The following is a 20,853-nucleotide window of genomic DNA, read 5'->3' as shown; positions in this document are numbered from 1 at the left end:
TTTCTCTGTTTAGCCCTGGCTATCTTAAAACTCGCTCTGTAGCCCATGCTGGCCTCAAATTTGTGATCCTCCTGCCTCTGTCTCCTTCAGTAAATCCTACCAATATCCACCACCACAACTAGCCTTTGGACCTCATTTAATTTTAATCTCACCTCGAGACCCTGAAGATGGAGTTGAGGGGATCATTGGATCTCTGTCTCTCTTCCCAAAGTGGCCATGTGGAGAGAAGCCTCTTTGGTCTGATTTTTCCTGCTGGTTTGGCTCACTTTTTGCTAATAACTGATTTCTCAATAGTGGGTGAACAAACTTGGCTTCTTGGGATACAGTATAACACCAAGTATGGTAACAATAGCATCCATGTTTCAATATAGTAAGTAAACAAGACACCAGAAGAAAAATTGAAAAGAACCTATCTATAATAACAACTTGGGGGCTGATGAGACAGGGGGGTTGATGTGGATTTGAGTCACTCTGGACTACAAAGTAAGAGGCTGCTTCAAACAAAATGTAGTGGTAGGAACAATGGGCATAATAATGAGGTGCACCAGACAAGAACTGGCACGGAAACCCTAACACAGAACAGACTGTGGGCAGAAACAGGAGGCAAATTCACGGGGGCGGGATGTACCTCCACTGGGGAACGGGAGTCCCTTTGTATAAGTTGGAAGGATTACCCAGGCTTGCCTCCTTGGCCACTTCTCAGGGCTCTCATCTAACTGAGTTCAGATAGCAGATCACTATTTCATATGATATAAGGGTACTTGTCCTCCCTGTGATTGGCCATTTACGGTCACATTACTAAGATTAGGATAACAGTATACACTTCAAAAAATCAACTTCAGTCATGTGTCCTTGGGAAATAAATAGCCAATTAAAACAGCTCTTGAATCCCAGACTGATGGCTGGGAATCCAGCATGGGACTGATCAAGCCCCCCTGAATGTGGGTGTCAGTGAGGAGGCCTAGGGAATCTATTGGGCCTTGGGTAGTAGATCAGTATTTATCCCAGGTATACAAATGACTTTGGGACCCCATCCAACAATGAGAGATGCACTCTCACCCTGGACTCTTGGGGGAGGGTCTAGGCCCTGCCCTGGATGAAATGACAGACTATGGACACCCCCATGGAGGGCCTTATGCTCCCTAGGGAAATGAGGGGATATTGGAGGGGTTGGTGGGAGGGTGTGGGAGGAAGGGAGGAAAAGGGAGAGGGACCTGGAATTGATATGTGAAGCAACCTTGTTTCTAATTTAAATTTAAAATTAAAATAAAACAGTCAAATTATTAGTAAAAGGCAGAAAATATGGTCACATTGGGAAGAGATACAAAAAGGTCCAGTGACCCCTGAGAATAAAGGTGAAATAGAAGGCCAGGGCAGGTATGCTCCTGCACATTAATGACTCATCATTGTCTGGGCTTTACTCTTATTCTATAAGGGGATGGGACTGTGTGAAATCTCTTTTCCAGGACACAAGTTTCCTCCCTGACTGGTGCCTGAAATTTCCATTTTCTTTGGGGTCCATTGTTTCAATAGTCTGATAGTTAGGTTGAGAGGCACAAGTGTCTTTTTAGACTATCTTCATTTCTACCAGGGGCCATTAGGAGTTAAGCTCCACTTGTTTATAAGAGCTAACACTGTGTAAATTCCAAGTTGTAAAGGACTGTCTGCCAGAGAGTGGGATTTTTTTTTTTCTTGAGACAAGCTCTCACTATGTAGACCTGGCTGGCATGGAAATAGCTATGTCTATATAGATCAAGCTGGAGACAAAACAATAGATAGACACTGTCTGCCTTTTGAGTATTGTGATTAAATGCATATATAACCATGTCTAGAGTTGTGATGCTCTCAATAAAAATACCCCCATGGGCCAATAGGGAGTGGCACTATTAGGAGGTGTGGCCTTGTTGGAGTAGCTGTGATTTTGTTGGAAGAAGTGTGTCACTGGGAAGGGCTTTGAGATCTCAGATGCTCAAGTCATGGCCAGTGTGATGTTCTCTTCCATGCTACCTGAGGATCCAGATGTAGAATGCTCAGCTACCTTTCCAGAACCATGTCCACCTATACACCACCATGTTTCCTGCCATGATGATACTGGACTAAACCTCTAAACTGTGAGCCAGCCCCAGTTAAATGTTTTCCTTAATAAGAATTGCCATAGTGGGGCTGGAGAGATGGCTCAGAGCTTAAGAGTACTGGCTGTTTTTCTAGAGGACCTGGGTTCAATTCCCAGCAACCACATGGCAGCTCACAAATGTCTGTAAATATCATTGGAGGGAACCTGACACTCTCACATAGACATTCATGCATGAAAAACACCAATGCACATAAATAAAAATAGATTTAAAAAAAGAGTTGCCATAGTATGGCAGTTTGAAAGAAAATGCCCCCTTAGGGAGTGGCCTTGTTGAAGGCCACTTTTTGGGGAAAGTTTGTCACTACTGGGGTGGATTTTGAGGTGTCCTTTGCTCAAGCTACACTCAGTATAGCACACAGTTGCTTCTGCTGCCCAGAGATCAAGATGTAGAACTCCTTCTCCAGCACCATGCCTGCCTGCGTGCCACTTGTGATGATGATACTGGACTAGACATCTGAAACTGTAAGCCAGCCCCAATTAAATGTTTTCCTTTGTAAGAGTTGCCCTGGTCATAGTGTCTCTTCACAACAATAGAAACCCTAAGACAGAAGTTGGTATACCAGGGACTGGGGTACTATTGTGGTAGGTTTGACTATGCTTTTGTTTAGAGGACTGTGGACTTTGGATTAAAAAAGCAGTTGAACATTTTCTTTTTTCTTTTTTCTTTTTTTTTTTTTTTTTGGTTTTTCGAGACTGGGTTTCTCTGTGGCTTTGGAGGCTGTCCTGGAACTCACTTGGTAGTCCAGGCTGGTCTCAAACTCACAGAGATCTGCCTGCCTCTGCCTCCCACGTGTTGGGATTAAAGGCATGCACCACCAATGCCCGGCTCGCAGTTGAACATTTTCAATGGAGCATAATGGGCCATGCTAGTGGGAGCATGGAAGACAGTGGTGCTGAGGATGATTTGAACTGTGGGAACCTGGCTCAAAAGGTTTCAGAGGAGAAAACTATTAGTATGTGGTCTAGAGAATATTCTTGTGATATTTCGGTGAAGAATGTGGCTGCTTTCTGCCCTTGTCCAAAAAATCTGCCTGAGGCTAGATTGAGGAATTATGGATTGAGGACATTTCAAAACAATCTTGCATTGACTATGTTGTATGGCTATTAATGTTCACTTTTACACAGATCTATAATGAAAAGGAACAACTTGAGCAAAAATACAAAATGTACAGAAAGGGGGTACTAGGAAATAAAATGGAGCTAAGTCCTGTGGTCCTGTGTTTAAGGATACAAACAGTTTAAAGAAAATCTTGATAAGAAGAATAAAGGGAGTATTAACCTCAGGACAAGATCCCATGCAGATGAGCTTCAAACTGGTGAAAAGGAATTAAAGAAAAGCTTAGAGCTGGGTGAAGTGCACACCTTTAATCGCAGCACCCCAGAGACAGAGGCAGGCAGATCTCTGAGTTTGAGATCTACCTGGACTATAAATTGAGTTTCAGGACAGTGAAGGAAACCATCAAAAACAGAAAGCTGGTGAAGATGTAATTAAATGAGGGGGCCATTTCTGCCTTCATGCCACCTAACATGATACAAACTTCAGAACTTGGAAGGTTTGGCCATGTGGTCCTTACTTTAGAGCCAAGGACAGAAGAAAGGGATTATGGAACCCCCCCCAGGCTAAGGGAAGTCACCAAGGACAGACTTGTGTCAGGGATGTCTCAGAATAGAGGCCTAGAGAGGCTATTATGTGAAGCTATAAAGATAAAGCTGGGATTGCCTTGGAGATACAAAATGTTGGAGATACTGGAGCAGTAATGCCTGTCAAGGAATGTTGCTAACAGGAGTGGAACCAACCTGAGAGAAAGAAGTGTGTTGTGGTCAACGAAGATGAAAGGAGTTGGAGACCTGAAGAGGGCTCTGATATCAGACATGGAGATTCAGAATTGGGAGTTTGCCCAGCTGGTTTTCAGTCTTGCTCTGGTCCAGTATTTTCTCATTATATTCCCTTTTGGAATGGTAATGTATACTCTGTGCCATTATATGTTGGAAGTATGTTATCTGATTTTTCATTTTGATTTTACAGAGGATTACAGTTAAACAATTTCTATAAGTCTCAGATGAGACTTGGGACATTTAAATAAGTTTGAGACTGTTGTAGACTGTGAAGACTTTTGAAGTTGGACTAAATATATTTTCCATTATGATATGGCTACAAGCCTATGGAGGTCAGGGAGTAGAAGGTGGTAGTTTGAATAAAAATGGCCCCCATAGGCCAATAGGGAGTAGCACTATTAGGAGCACTATTAGGCCTTGTTGAAAGAAGTGTATTGCTGGGGATGGGCTTTGAGGTTTCAGAAGCTCAAGTCAGGCCTAGTGTCACTCTCTTCCTGCTACCTGGGGATTCAGATATAGAACTCTAATCTACTTCTGCCTGCATGCCACCTTGCATGCCATCATGACAATAATGGACTAAACCTCTGAAACTATAAGCCAGCCCCAATTAAGTGTTTTCCTTTATAAGAATTGCTGTGATCATGGTATCTTTTCACAGCAATAGAAACCCTTAACTGAGACAAGCCTCAAATTTTATTTTTGGCTTTTTTGTCTCTACAAAACACATATACACACAAAGGAAAAGAAGAACTATTTGACTACAAAAAATTTTTAATATAGAAAAAGGCTCGCCGGGTGTTGGTGGCACACGCCTTTAATCCCAGCACTCGGGAGGCAGAGGCAGGCAGATCTCTGTGAGTTTGAGACCAGCCTGGTCTACAGAGCGAGTTCCAGGACAGCCTCCAAAGCCACAGAGAAACCCTGTCTCGAAAAACCAAAAAAAAAAAAAAAAAAAAAAGAAAAAAGAAAAAAGAAAAAGGCTCAGTGGTCAAGCACTTGTCTAGCATGCATAATACCCTTAATTTGCTCCCGTATCACATACACACACACAAAAATAAATAAATAAATAAATAAAATGAAGCAAGATGAAAAGGACATCCGCAATAAACTAAGAAAAGGAAGCAATGCATGGCAATTATTCTTTAATTGTATGTAAATATTTAAGATCTTTAGAAACAAGGGCTGGTAAGTTGCTTACCTAGCATGTATGTGGCACTGGGTCCAATCTCCATTACTGGGTTGTGGATAATACGTATATTCATTGTAGGGTAAAAAGGCCAAGCAAAGAAACCCAGAGCCAGTGAAAGAAACACTTTACCCCAGAACCCAGAACCTAAGAAACACACCCTGACTCTGAAACCTGAGCCAAAGAAACACACTTTGGCCTAGAACAATAGCCAGTGAAAGAAAACACCCTGGCCTTGAAAAGAGAGCCAAAAGGCTAAAAAAGAGCCAGTGAAAGAAATGCAGTTTGGCCCTGACACCAGAGCCCACTCTGCCCCTGACCATCCCTGAGCAGAAAAATCTTCTCCCTGGGAAAACTCTACCCCTTATTATAAGCCCCTCTGCCTGTTTAGTTGTTGGCCGTCCTTTTCCACCCTGGCAGAGGCAGCCACTCTCCTGGACTCCTCCTTCCCAAATAAACCTCTTTCTTGAAAGGGTTTTGGGTGGAGACCTTCTTTCACTAGCACAGAGCAGAACCTTAGCTGAGACTTCCCTTGGGGGGGCGAGCAGAGAAGCAACAGCTTGTCCCAGAGCCAGAGGAGATTTCTACATCTCTGCACTGGTGTCCCCTTTATCAGAGTGAAGGAGAAGAAGCATCTTCTGAAGAAGCTGAGAAGAAACAGATAACCTGTGCTGGGAAGCCCCTCTTTAACGGGGGGTGGGGGGGGTGGGGGGGGGGCAGGGCAGAGCTCAGCTATAATGGATCTCTCTCAGAGATGAGTAGGATTGCTCTATCCTGCAGGGAGACCATCCCCCACTGCACACCAGCTTCAGGTATAGCCTGACTTCCTGACAAGTCAGGATACCTATCTCTCCAGAGCTGATCATCCACAGCTTCAGGTATTGCCTGACTTCCGGACAAGTCGGGATATCTTTCCCTCCAGAGCTGTAACCCTTGCATTCATTGCTTTACCAAGTGTAGTGGCAAAGGCCTGTAATCCCACAATCTAGGAAACCAAGGCAGAAAGGAGTTCCAGACCATCTTGGGTTACAAGAAACAAAACATCTGTAAGAAAAGACTAATAGCTGAAGATGAGGGCTGACCACCCAGCAACTGGAGGCAGAGTCAGGAGGGCCACTGGAGATTGGAGGTCAGCCTGATCTATATAGAGTTCCAGGCAAGCAGGAACCCAATTGGGGGGGGGGAGGGATGGAAGAGAGAGAGACCAATTAAAACTATTAAATGTTATTTACAGTTATTGAGTTCATAAATTTTTAAAAACTATTCGTGTTACCAATGGTTCCTATGAATATGAATGATGGCTAGTGGTGGCATAAATCCAACTGAAGGATGCTATAGAACAATCCTTTTCTACACTATGAATATGTATTACTCTCATTGGTTAATAAAAAGCTGGCAGGTCTGTAGCTTGGCAGGAAGTTGGGCGGGAAAGCCAAACTCAGAATGATGAGAAGGAGGGTAGAATCAGAGGAGATGCCAGCCAACCACCCAGTAAGCAGGATGTGTAAAAAAAAAAAAAAAAAAAGGTAATAAGTCATGAGCCACATGGCAAAGCATAAATAGAAATATGGGTTAATGTCTATTTATGCTCATATATTTTCAAGATTCGCCCCCAGTTGGTGAATTGTTTGGAAAGATTAGGAAGTGTGGCCTTATTATAGTGTGTTCTTGATGGAAGAGGTAGCCTCTGAGGGTAGGCTCTGAAGTTTCAAAAACCCACACGAGGCCTAAGTCTGTGGTGATACATTATTTATGATTTAATAAAGAGTGCCTGAAGTATTAGAATATACACAAAGCCAGCCACACTAGTTAGCTATAAAAGCTAGGCAGTGGCACATACATTTATTTATTTATTTTTTTTGGTTTTTCGAGACAGGGTTTCTCTGTGGCTTTGGAGGTTGTCCTGGAACTCGCTCGGTAGACCAGGCTGGTCTCGAACTCACAGTGATCCGCCTGCCTCTGCCTCCCGAGTGCTGGGATTAAAGGCGTGCGCCACCAACGCCCGGCTGGTGGCACATACATTTAATCCCAGCACTCTGGAGACAGAGGTAGATGGATCCCTCTGTGGGTCCAAGGCCACCCAGATCTACACAAGAGTGAATCAGTCTTTTTTGTTGTTGTTGTTGTTGTTTTGGTTTGGTTTTTTTCGAAACAGGGTTTCTCTGTATTGTTTTGGAGCCTGTCCTGGAACTCGCTTGGTAGACCAGGCTTGGTCTCGAACTCACAGAGATCCACCTGCCTCTGCCTCCCGAGTGCTGGGATTAAAATCATGCGCCACCACCGCCCGGCTGAGTGAATCAGTCTTAAAGAGAATTAGAGCTCATGCCTTTAATCCCAGCCCTAGAGAGGAATATAAAAGACAGTAGCCCAGTGTCTCAGGCTACATTCTGAGATTTAGTCTCCTGCCACATTGAGGACAGGCAGCTATCTGAGGCTTGGAGGACCATTCGTGGAGACAGGATCAACCCTTTCAGTCTGAGGTAGAGGTGAGAGCTAGTGGCTAGCTGCTTTGTTTCTTTGATCTTTAGCTTGAAGTTCAAACCCTCTGGGTTTTAATTTTTTATATGAGTCTCTCTGTCTCGCTCTGCTTGCTGCCTATGAATCAGGATGTAGCTCTCAGCAACTTCTCCAGCAACATTCCTGCCTTTGTGCCAGGCTCCCTGACATAATGGACTAACCTCTAAAACTGTAAGTAAGCCCCCAATTAAATACTTGTGTGAGAGTTGCTTAGGTCATGGTCTCTCTTCATAGCATAGAACAGTGGCCAAGACAACCCTACACTCATGCACAGACAGACAACACTACACTCATGCACAGACAGACAACCCTACACTCATCACAGACAGACAACACTACACTCATGCACAGACAGACAACACTACACTCATGCACAGACAGACAACACTACACTCATGCACAGACAACCCTACACTCATCACAGACAGACAACCCTACACTCATCACAGACAGACAACCCTACACTCATCACAGACAGACAACCCTACACTCATGCACAGACAGACAACCCTACACTCATGCACAGACAGACAACCCTACACTCATGCACAGACAGACAACCCTACACTCATGCACAGACAGACAACACTACACTCATGCACAGACAGACAACACTACACTCATGCACAGACAGACAACCCTACACTCATGCACAGACAGACAACACTACACTCATGCACAGACAGACAACCCTACACTCATGCACAGACAGACAACCCTACACTCATGCACAGACAACCCTACACTCATCACAGACAGACAACACTACACTCATGCACAGACAGACAACACTACACTCATGCACAGACAGACAACACTACACTCATGCACAGACAGACAACCCTACACTCATGCACAGACAGACAACACTACACTCATGCACAGACAGACAACCCTACACTCATGCACAGACAGACAACCCTACACTCATGCACAGACAACCCTACACTCATCACAGACAGACAACACTACACTCATGCACAGACAGACAACACTACACTCATGCACAGACAACACTACACTCATGCACAGACAGACAACACTACACTCATGCACAGACAGACAACACTACACTCATGCACAGACAGACAACCCTACACTCATGCACAGACAGACAACCCTACACTCATGCACAGACAGACGACACTAGGTGGACTCGGTGAATGTTCAAAAAGAGCACAAAGAAGTTGGAGGGAAAGTAATAGAAAGATACAGAAGGAATTGGAGTGGAAGGAATAAAGGGAGGGTGACATGGATAATGCTCTTGTTCACTGTAAAGGTTTGTCACTCATATTGGGTTGATAAAACACTGATTGGCCAGTAGCCAGGCAGGAAGTATAGGCAGGGCTACCAGGCAGGGAGAATTCTAGGAGAGAAAAGTCAGAGACGGGGTCGACAGCCAGACTCAGAGGAAACAAGATGAGAATGACTTAACTGAGAAAAGGTACCAAGTCACATGGCTAAACATAGATAAGAATTATGGGTTAAAACCGGGCAGTGGTGGTGCATGCCTTTAGTCCCAGAACTTGGGAGGCAGAGGAATGTGGATCTCTGTGAGTTCAAGGCCAGCATGGTCTACAGAGTGAGTTACAAGACAACCTCCAAAGCAATACAGAGAAACCCTGTCAGAAAAGAAGAAGAAGAAGAAGGGGAGGAGGAGGAGGAGGAGGAGGAGGAGGAGGAGGAGGAGGAGGAGGAGTTAACTTAAGTTGTAAGAACTTAAGAGCTAAAGCATTTTCTCCGGTGGGCTCTGTTTGCTAGAGGTAAACAGAGGCTTGGCTTCTTTAAGAGAGGCTTCCTGACTTCACTGAGTGGCTCTCTTAAGAGGCCCTGCTACCAAACAATTAAATGGTGTTTATGAGCAGACAGCAGCATGCTTCTTGGTGGTGACATGGACCTAGAAGTTCCAAAGAGTTGTGGCAATAAACATGGCTCCCACCAGTACCTCTGCCATGAAGCTTGACTCTCAGGAAGCCAGGGAATGGGATGGAGCCAGTGGCTGCTTGAATCCTAGCCATGCTGCTTTGCTGAGTAATGACTCATGTGGTCATAAAAAGATAGAGATGTGGGTTTCACCCACCCAGTTTTGACCCCTTTGCTCATCGTTGCTCTCTGCAACTGGTTTCCAGGAATTCAGTTCAGTGTTTAGTTTTGGGTGTCTGCCTCTGCTTCCTTCAGTCACTGGATGAAGGTACTAGGATGGCATACAAGGAAATCGTCAATCACATTATTGGGGAAGGGCTTTTAAGGTAGCCTCTCCACTATTGGTTAGATTGTGAGTTGGTGTCATCCTTGTAGGTCTTTGGACTGACCTGAACAAGGAAGAGCTCATGGACCCCAGACTAATAGCTGAGAGGCCAGCATGGGACTGATCCAGACCTCCTGAATGTGGGTGTCAGTGAGGAGGCCTCGGCATTCTTTGGGGCCTCAGGCAATAAGATCCGCATTTTCGATCTCTGTGAGTTCGAGGCCAGCCTGGTCTACAGAGCGAGTTCCAGGACAGCCTCCAAAGCCACAGAGAAACCCTGTCTCGAAAAACCAAAAAAAAAAAAAAAAAAAAAAAAAAGAGATCCGCATTTTTCCTTGGCATCCAGATGGACTTTGGGAGCCTATTCCATGTAGAGGGATACTGTCTCAGCCTGGACACATGGGGAAGGGCCTAGGCCCTGCCCAGGATGATGTGACAGACTTTGGGGGTCCCCGGAGAGTGGAGTCAGGATTGGATGGGGGGTTGGGTAGGGATTGAAGTGGGTAGGGGAGGAGGGGAGGGAGAGGGAGCTGGGATTGTCATGTGAAGCAAGCTTGTTTTTAATTTAAATTTTAAAAAAAGATAGATATGTATTGTAAAGACTGATTCAGAGGGGAAAAAAACTAAACAGTTTATGGTATGTTTAAAAATATACATGGGCTGGGCGGTGGTGGCAGACGCCTTTAATCCCAGCACTCGGGAGGCCGAGGCAGGCAGATCTCTGTGAGTTCGAGGCCGGGCTGGACTGACAGCCTTCAAAACAATAAAGAGAAACCCTGTCTCATAAAACCAAAAAAAAGAAGAAAAAAAAAGAAAAAATATATATACATGGGCTTGGGGGAGAAAATAAAAAGATAAAGCCCTTAAAAATACAGTAGCTGGGCGCTCAGGAAGAGAAGCAGATGGATCTCTATGAGTTCAAGGTCAGCCTGGTGGTCTACAGAGTGAGTGCTAGGACAGCCAAAGACACACAAAACCCGTCTCAAAGTGCAAAATAGACAAATAACAAGAAAAATAAAATAGACCAATTTTTAAGAAGCCTCAGAAAGATGAGAAATACACAGAGAGTCTGGATTCTGTATATTATTGTATTGTCTTTCAATTGTTTGACTCCTGAGGAAGGAGCAACAGCTGCTAAAAGACATTTGATTATAAATGCTGCTGGATTAATGCAACCCATTTTTTGAAAAGACCTTGACTTCAAAATTTAAGTAAAAAATATGTCACTTTGGAAAAGAGGTTTTGTTTTTGTTTCCACAGGATATGACAGGCTGTGGATTCTATTTTGGTTAAGAAAAATAAGGTTTCATTGAGGAAGAGCCCCTGAAAAATCCCCAGATGATCCAATGATTCAAAGCACTTCTGTTGCAGTTTCTTCTAAGTTCTGCACCCAGAACAGGTTCAAGGCTGCTGCCTCACAGACTACTCCCAGTCAGGACTTGACCATAATCCTAAATTTTCTTTGGGTCCCAATAAGATTATCAGTGCTCCCAATCAGCAGGAACCTAGAAAACTACACCCACATTCCCCAAAACTGGATGATGGGTGTTTGTCTTTGTTTAGCATATTGGCTACAAGTTGTTATGGATAATTGTCAAGAAAAAAACCAAACAAAGGAGATTAGATTGAGGGTTTCTTGATTTGAAAAGAAAAAAGGGGGAAATGATGTGGGATAATGCTCTTGTTCACTGTAAAGATTTGCCACTCGTATTGGTTTAATAAAATACTGATTGTCCAGAAGCCAAGGCAGGAAGTATAGGTGGGGCTGCCAGAGTAGGAGAATTCTGGGAAAAGGAAAGGCAGAGATGGAGTTACCAGCCAAACACAGTGGAAGCAAGATGAGAATGCTTCACTGAGAAAAGGTACCAAGCCACGTGGCTAAACATAGATAAGAATTGTGAATCAATTTAAGTTGTAAGAGCTTGTTAGTAGTAAGACTGAGCAATCGGCCAAATAGTTTATAATTAATATAAACCTGCATGTGTTTATTTGGGACTAAAGAGCTATGGAACTGGGCAAGACAGAAACTTCTGTCTACAGGAGGGGCATTGATCAAAACACATCTTATGCATGTATGAAATTTTCAAACAATAAAAAGTATTTTAAAAAGAGTGAGGGGGCATCCGTTGTTTGCATGAGAACGGTGCCATTGGTTCATCTACACAAATGAGGTAGAGAGTGAGCTGACAATAGTGTGGGTCTTGAGGTAAGTTGATCCCTAGTCTTCTGAGAAATTGCCATACTGATTTCCACAGTGGCTGTACAAGTTTGCACTTCGACCAGCAATGAAGGAGTGTTCCCCTTTCTCCACATCCTCTCCAACTTAAGCTATCATTGGTGTTTTTTTTTTTTATTTTAGCCATTCTGATCGGTGTAAGATGGAATCTCAGAGTGGTTTTGATTTGTATTTCCCTGATGTCTAAGGATGTTGGGCATTTCCTTAACTGTCTTTCTGCCATTTGAGATTGTTCTGTTGAGAATTCTTTTTTTTTTTTGAGAATTCTTTATTTAGATTTGTACCCCATTTTTATTGTATTATTTGTAGTTTGATGTCTAGTTTCTTAAGTTCTTTGTATATTTGGAGATCAGCCCTCTGTCAGATGTGGGGTTGGTGAAGATCTTTTCCCATTCTGTAGGGAGCCCTCTTGTCTTGTTGACTGTGTTCTTTGCTTTACAGAACCTTCTCAGTTTCAGGAGGTTCCATTTATTAATTGTTGCTCTCAGACTCTGTGCTACTGGTGTTTTATTTAGGAAGCGGTCTCCTGTGACTATGTGTTCAAATGTATTTCTCACTTTCTCTTCTATGAGGTTCAGTTGAATGAATTTACATTGAGGTCTTTGATCCATTTGGACTTGAGTTTTGTGTATGGTGATAGATATGGATCTATTTGGATTGTTCTATATGTTGAGAGCCAGTTATACCAGCACCATTTGTTGAATATATTTTCTTTTTTCCATTTTATATTTTTAGCTTCTTTTTCAAAAAATAAGTATTCATAGGTGTGTGGGTTGATGTTGGGATCTTCAATTCCATTCCATTGGTCCACCTGTTTGTTTTTATGCCAATACCAAGCTGTTTTCATTACTATAGCTCTATAGCAGAGCTTGAAGTCATGGATGGTGTTGCCCCCAGATGATCCTTTATTGTACAGGGCTATTTGGGCTATCCTGGGTTTTTTGTTTTTCCATATGAAGTTGAGTATTGTTCTTTCAAGGTCTGTGAAGAATTGTTCTGGGATTTTGATGGGGATTGCATTGAATCTGTTGATTACTTTTGGTAGGATTGCCATTTTTACTATGTTGATCCTACCTATCCAAGAGGATGGGAGATCTTCCCATTTTCTGATATCTTCTTTCATTTCTTTCCTTAAAGACTTCAAGTTCTTGTCATATGGGTGTTTTGTTTGTTTGGTTAGAGTTACCCCAAGATATTTTATGCTATTTGTGGCTATTGTGAAGGGTGATGTTCTCTGATTTCTTTCTTAGCCCATTTGTCATCTGTATATAGGAGGGATACTATGGTTTTTTTTTGTTTTGTTTTGTTTTTTGTTTTTAGTTAATCTTGTATCCTGCCACTTTGCTAAAGGTGTTAATCAGCTGTAGGAATTCTCTGGTAGAATTTTTAGGGTCACTTATATATACTATCATATCATCAGCAAATAGTGACAGTTTGAATTCTTTCCCAATTTGTATCCCTTTCAACTCCTTTTGTTCTCTTATTGCTATAGCTAAAATTTCAAGTACAATGTTTCATAGATAGGGAGACAGTGGACAGCCTTCTCTTGTTCTGGATTTCAGTAGGATTGCGTTGAGTTTCTCTCCATTTAGTTTGATGTTGGCTGTTGAGTTATTATATATTGCCTTTTTTATGTTTAGGTATGTTCCTTGTATGCCTATTCTCTCCAAGACCTTTATCATGAAGGGGTGTTGAATTTTGTCGAAGGCTTTTTCAGCATCTTGTGAGATGATCATGTGGTGTTTTTCTTTCAGTTTGTTTATATAGTGGATTACATTGACAGATTTTCGTGTGTTGAACCATCCCTGCATCTTTGGGACGAATCCTACTTGGTCATGGTAAATAATTTTTCTGATGTCTTCTTGGATTCGGTGTGTGAGTTTTTTGTTTTTTTGTTTTGGTTTGCTTTGTTTTGGCTTGGTTTTTCGAGACAAGGTTTCTCTGTATTGTTTTGGAGGCTCTCCTGGAACTTGCTCTGTAGACCAGACTGGCCTTGAACTCACAGAGATCTGCCTGCCTCTGCCTCTGCCTCCCTACTGCTGGGATTAAAGGCTGTGTGCCACCAACGCCCGGCTGGTTTGTTAGTATTTTATTGAGTATTTTTGTATCTATGCTCATGAGGGAAATTGGTCTGTATTTCTTTTTCTTAGTTGTATCCTTGTGTGACTTGGGTATCAGAGTAATTGAAGCCTCGTAAAAAGAGCTTGGCAATATTCCTTCTGTTTCTATTGTGTGGAATAATTTGAGGAGTATTGGTATTAGCTCTTCTTTTAATTTCTGGTAGATTTCTACACCAAATACATCTAGGCCTGGGCTTTTTTGTTTGGGAGGTTATTGATAACTGTTTCTATTTCCTTAAGGATTACAGGTGTATTTAAGCTGTTTATCTGTTTTTAATTTTGGTATGTGGTACTTACCTATAAAATTGTCCACTTCCTTAAAGTTTTCCAATTATAGGAGTACAGGTTTTTGAAGTATGACCTGATGATTCTCTGGATTTCCTCATTGCCTGTTGTTATGTCTCCCTTTTCATTTCTGATTTTGTTAATTTGGATATTCTCTCTTTGACTTTTGATTAGTTTGGATAAAGGTTTGTCTACTTTGTTGAATTTCTCAAAGAACCAACTCTTTGTCTCATTGATTCTTTGCATTGTTTTCTTTGTTTCTATTTTATTGATTTCAGCCCTGAATTTGACTATTTCTTGCCATATATTCCTTCTGGATGAGTATGTTTTCTTGTTTTTGTTTTTGTTTTTTTTTTTTGTTTTGTTTTTTTTGTTTTTGTTTTTTTCGAGACAGGGTTTCTCTGTAGCTTTGGAGGCTGTCCTGGAACTAGCTCTTTTAGACCAGGCTGGCCTCGAACTCACAGAGATCCGCCTGCCTCTGTCTCCTGAGTACTTGAATTAAAGGCGCACACCACCAACGCCTGGCCTCATCTCTGCTTCTTGACTGTGGGTGCAGTGTGTCATCAAGCCCCGGTTGCATTGAATTCTCTGTCTCAATGAATGGTGGTCTCAAATTGTGAGCCAAAATAAACCCTTTCTCCCGTAAGTTGCCTTTGTATTGTATTTTATCACATTCACACAATTTATTCATTTGTTGATAATGTTTTATTTTTGTTTTTGCTTTTTGAGATAGGATCACCTTAAACTAATAGCAATCCTCCTGCCTCATTACTGGAATTAGAGGCCTGAGCCACCACATGGGCTCTATTAGTAGTTTAAGTGAATGTTTATTTTTGCTTCATCCTCATTTCCACCTTAATTTCAAAATATATCTAGAATCTAACCATTGTTCACCAACTCCATCATTTCTGCATTAATCCAAATAATTTCTAACCTGGATCTTTTTATTATTTGGGGTTAAAAAAGAGTTTACCACATTTATTTATGTGTATGCACACCTATATAGCTACATACCATAGCCTGCATATGGAGGTCAGAGGACAGCTTTCAAAAATCAGTTTTCTGGGGCTGGAGAGATGGCTCATTGGTTAAGAGCACTGCTGCTCTTCTAGGAGATCTGAGTTTAATTCCCAGCACCTACATGATAGATCATAATCATCTGTTACACTAGTTTTGGGGGATCTGATGGTTTCTTCTGGCATCCAAGGGCACCAGGCCCACAAAACACCCATACACAATAAAGCTGAGTGCTAGTTTCAAGATGCAACTTGTGGGTTCAAGATTTAGCTCAGAGGCAATACAATTGCCTAATATGGGCAAAGGTCCTGGGTCTAATCCCCAGCACTGAGAAAGGAAAAACCAACAACCTTGTGACTTTTCTCTTTAGTTAGAACCTTTAAATGACCTTCCCATCTCACTCAGACTTAGTCATATTTTAATGGATCCAAATCCCACAACTTTTCTGACACTAGCTCTTCCAAGACCTTCTTAAATTGTTTCCTAACTATGCTGGCCTCTTCCCTGTAATAAATAAACCAGGCCTGTTCTGCCTTTAGGAATTTCTTTTCTCAAATGTCTTCACAGCTAACTGCCTTACTTTGTTCAGATCAGTTTAAATTTCAAGTTATCACCTTTGTTTTTCTCTAGAAGGCACATTACCAATAAATACCTTGTGGGTTTACTTATTTTCTATCTGCCTTCCCCACTAGGATGTAATTTTTTTTTGTTTTTATGAGACAGGGTTCCTCTGTATTGTTTCGGAGGCTGTCAGTCCAGCCCAGCCTGGAACTCACAGAGATCCGCCTGCCTCTGCCTCACGAGTGCTGGGATTAAAGGCGTGTGCCACCACCGCCTGGCGAGGATGTAATTTTTGAAAAGAAGATGATTTTTATTTTATGGTGGTATGTCTAGCACTGCACAGTACCTGGCACACAGTAGGATATATATATATATGTATGTATATATATGTATATATGTATATATATGTATATATGTATATATATATATATATATCTGAATGATTACAGACATACCTTCTCTATTACTTTGTGTGTATATGTTTGTGTGCACACATGTGAGTGCACTCAGAGACTGGAGGTTAACTTTGGATGTCATTCTTCAGGAACAGCCCAGTTTATTAAAAAGATTTATTTATTTATTGTGTATAGTGTTTTGCAGGCATTTGTGCCGGAGCAGCCAGTGCTCTGTCTGAATTTATAACCCATCTCTCCAGCCCATGGAGCAGCCCACTTTTTGTTGTTTACTTGTTTTGAGACAGGCTCTCACTGCATAGCCTCAGCTGGCCTGGAATGCTCCATGAAGACCAGGCTTGTTTGTGTGTTTCCCCCTTGGGGTTCTTACTCCTTCTCACTACCTCCCCAACAAACACCTTGGTTTTTGAGACAGGATCTTTCACTAGCCTGAAGCTCACTGATTGTGCTAGACAGGCTGACTAACCATTCCCTGAGTCCTCAGCACCACCACAAGTGAGTACTGGGATCAAACTTGGATCTTCAGATTTTACTCTTTGCTATCATTTTCCCAACTCACGTGTTTAGATAGCTAAACTTACCAATCAATTTCTCTGCTTCCTATACCACTGCAATAACATAAAATATCTAAGGGTCAGCAAGATGGCTTGGTGGGTAAAGGGGCTTGCTGCACAAGCCTGGTGCCTTAAAGAAGAGAACTGACTCCACGAAGTTATTCTCTGACCTCCACATGTTTCCATGCCCATATACCACACAGAGAATAATGAATGAATCTAATTAAAATATTTCTGTCAAGTGTGATGGCATACACTTATGAGATTGAGGCAGGAGGCTGTGTGAGTTAGACGTCAACCTGAGACCCTGTCTTGAAAGGAAAAATGAAGGACAGGAAATAAATTGCAAAACTAGGCATGCTCTGGAGGTGCAGTCAGAGGAATCGGAAGCTCAAGGCCATCCTCGTCAGGGTTTGAAAAGTAGGGCTCCAGTACAATACACTATCTTGCTATCTGCCTTAATGAATAATCTTAGTTAAGCACTGCAAGGTGTTTATAGACTATGCAAAGATGCAAATCTCATATGTATTTCTGTGGGGACACCAGACCTTGAGCAGAGACCCACTTCCCATCAGCCTGGGAGTAGGCAGCTGTAAGACTAAAAACAATACAATGCCCAGGGCAATAAGTTCCTGAAAAGGGCTGGCCCATGGGAACTGCCTTGACCTCGACCTTGTCCAAAGACTAACCGCCTCTTCAGACCCACCCACCTCCACCTCTGGTGTCAGGGTATATAATAACGAGCCAGAGTAGGAATAAAGGAGAGCTGTCTTGAGGAGCCTTTGGTGTTGTCAATCCCCGACACCCTCGCCACATTCTCGGACTCAGGCTACGCAGTGGGCGTGGCATATTTCTTCAAAGAACCCAGCAAATCTTAACACAGTCTGACATCCTCATAACAAGAACCACTAACACCCGTCTTCTATATCCCTGAAAAATAGTTTAACTTTTCATCTTTTGAATATTAAAAGCTAAAGGGGTTGGGATTTAGTTCAATTTGTACAACTAAATACTGGTACACAGGAAGCCCTGGGTTCAATCTCCAACACGAAATAATCAAGCATGGTAGCACATGCCTGTAATTCCAGCACTCAGAAGGTGAAAGCAGAAGACTTAGGGTCATCCTTAGCAACATAGCAAGATTGAGACCAACCTGAACTACAAGATCCTGCCTTGCACGGGGAAATGAAGCTGGTACCAGTCTAAAAGCTTTATCTATACTGGCTAGCTTTCATAATATTGGAGGATGCTATGCATGGTACCTGGGGAATGGAGGAGAGAATAGTCAACAGTCTTACTCAGCTGTGAGCCCTGCAAAGTTTAACAATTGTCCTGGTAAGATATGCCACTGGTGCAATAGTGGCATGAATGTTATGGGAGCAACCAACCATTTTTTTTTAATTGGGTATAAGATCCGCTCCACAAAATGGAACTCATGCCTGATACCTTTAACTGAGCCAAAAGTTAGCGGCTGGCTAAATCATGTGCCCTAAGGAAGAACCTAACGCTATTATTCTGCTAAGTGGACATAGTAATAAACTGCTCACTAAGTTTTTATCTTTATGCCCATAGATGATAACATCTCTCAGTCTCTAACAGAGAAACTTCTTTTCCCAGTAAATGGCAACAAATACAAAGACTCACAATTGGCCGGGCGTTGGTGGCGCACGCCTTTAATCCCAGCACTTGGGAGGCAGAGGCAGGTGGATCTCTGTGAGTTCGAGGCCAGCCTGGTCTACACAGCGAGTTCTAGGACAGCCTCCAAAGCCACAGAGAAACCCTGTCTCGAAAAACCAAAAAAAAAAAAAAGACTCACAATTGGTGGACATGCAGAGAGTAAGAGAACATGAAGAGCTCAACCTTTTAACATCTCTACCCACCCCCACCAAGGCTCAAGGATCAGCACAGGAGAGAGAATGCCGAAAGATTGTAAGAACCAAAGGTTGTAGATAACTTCTATAAAACAGTATTTGCTGTATGATGAGGCCATTGAACACATGAACCCATAGCTAGCAGCTGGGAAGAGAGAGGAGATCAAGAAATCCCACGCCACCTGTAAGTATAGAATTGGCACCTGATGACTACTGGGGGAGGGAGTGTTGGTTTTCTTCAGAAGTGTAGTCTCTTAGAGGTTACCCATGCACATACAGACAGCACTGGAAGAACTTAGTGTATTTTTTAAAAGAGCATGAAGGGCTGAAGAGATGGCTCAGCGATTAAGATCACAAGTTATTCTTGCAGAGGAGCAGGTTTGGTTGCCAGCACATATATGGCAGCTCATGATCTTTTGTAACTCTTTTGTATTCTAGAGAACCAGAAATACTTTATAGGCCTTTATGGGCACAAGGCACATAAGTGGTACATACACTTACATGCAGGTAAAACACCCATATACATATAAAACAAATTCCTTCTTTAAAAAAGTACATGAAATTAGGAGGGAAAAGTGGTAGGGAGGATAAAGGAGAAATTGGAAGGGAAGAAATGGGAATGGATTTGATCAAAACATATAGACTTAGGAAACTCTCAAACAATTAAAAAAGAAGACTATTTTTAAAAAAAGAAAGCAATCCAGGCTTCCGCCTCCCCTGGGGCGTGGTGAAACATGGCGCAGGGACAGTGCAAGTTCCAGGCGCAGAAACCTAAAAGCAAGGCAGCGGCAGTGGCTGGGTGGACAGGAGCCGAGGGCTGAGGAAAGGTGGTCAAGCCATTGCTCCCAAGAAGGTGCGTGTCCTGCAGCAGCAAAAGCTGAAGAAGACCCTGGAAGTGGGGATCCGGAAGAAGATTGAGCATGACGTGGTGATGAAAGCCAACTCCAGCCTGCCTAAGAAGCTCGCACTGCTGAAGGGCCCATCAAAGAAGACAGGGGCCGCCACACTCAACAAGACACCATCCTAAAGGCACTGGGACTTTGCAGGTGACCCCACAGGCTGGCCGGACTTGAACAGGACCCCCCTCCACTCCTAATGGCACCTGGGACAGCAATGGGCAGGTGATGATAAAGCCTGAGGCCAGCTCCGCAGGGTACTGAAGAGGCACTCAGCTTCCTGTAGGCTCAGAGTCTGTCTTTACTGTGGTGACACCGTGTGATGAACCTGGCTCTGATGTCCCTCTGGCTCTCAAGCAGCTCAGTGGGGAGGCTGTTTGAGGGTAGGTGAGCCTCACTGTTCTCCACAAGAAACTTCCCCCACCCCCTCAGTGCCCTTGACAGCCACAGACCCAAGAAAGGGCAATGGCATCAATAGCGGAAGCTGGCGGGTACAGGTAATCTCTTCCCCAGGTCCTGGGTGGCCCTGGCCCCAAAAGCCATCCCCTCTAGTCATCTAGTGTCAGTTGTCACTGTCCTATACATGAAGAAGGGTTCCATATCTTCAGTGAGGCACGATCTTATCCTGTCACACTAGTGATCCAAAGCCACTTAGGGATGGCCAGTGTTACCCAATAAAGCTGTGCTCACAGAGGCAAAAAAAAAAAAAAAAAGCAATCCTCCCTGAGGACTAGAAGACTGGCATGCAAGCTTCCAAAGGAGGGAAGCAACCAAGAAAGCGTCCTACCCAGCTATGACAACTATGAACTACAACAACAACCAGCATGGCACAATAGCCCTAAGGGTACAGCAGTAGCACACATACCTTGGTGCTAACCAACAGCTCTCTAATTAGATTCAAGGTCTGCTCAACAGCAGAGATGCCACACCTGGTACTGCAAACATAGCCTCCGTAGTCCGAGCGATGTTGGAGGAGAAC

At 43.0% G+C, this 20,853-nt stretch overlaps 1 protein-coding gene across 1 annotated transcript; it reads left to right on the top strand.

Annotated features, from left to right (window-relative positions):
* Positions 1 to 19,712: 19,712 nt before the first annotated feature.
* Positions 19,713 to 20,440, top strand: LOC106021870 (leydig cell tumor 10 kDa protein). Its single transcript, XM_013119899.3, is given in 2 exon segments — positions 19,713 to 19,775; positions 19,778 to 20,440. Coding segments are annotated over 2 exon segments (291 nt in total). The 3' UTR covers positions 20,006 to 20,440.
* The last annotated feature ends 413 nt before the right edge of the window (positions 20,441 to 20,853 follow it).

This window comes from Mesocricetus auratus, unplaced genomic scaffold (genome assembly GCF_017639785.1).
Source record: "Mesocricetus auratus isolate SY011 unplaced genomic scaffold, BCM_Maur_2.0 Super-Scaffold_100045, whole genome shotgun sequence".
Taxonomy (NCBI): domain Eukaryota; kingdom Metazoa; phylum Chordata; class Mammalia; order Rodentia; family Cricetidae; genus Mesocricetus; species Mesocricetus auratus.
The sequence above is the reverse complement of the archived record's forward strand: the minus strand, read 5'-3'. Positions and strand labels throughout refer to the sequence as shown.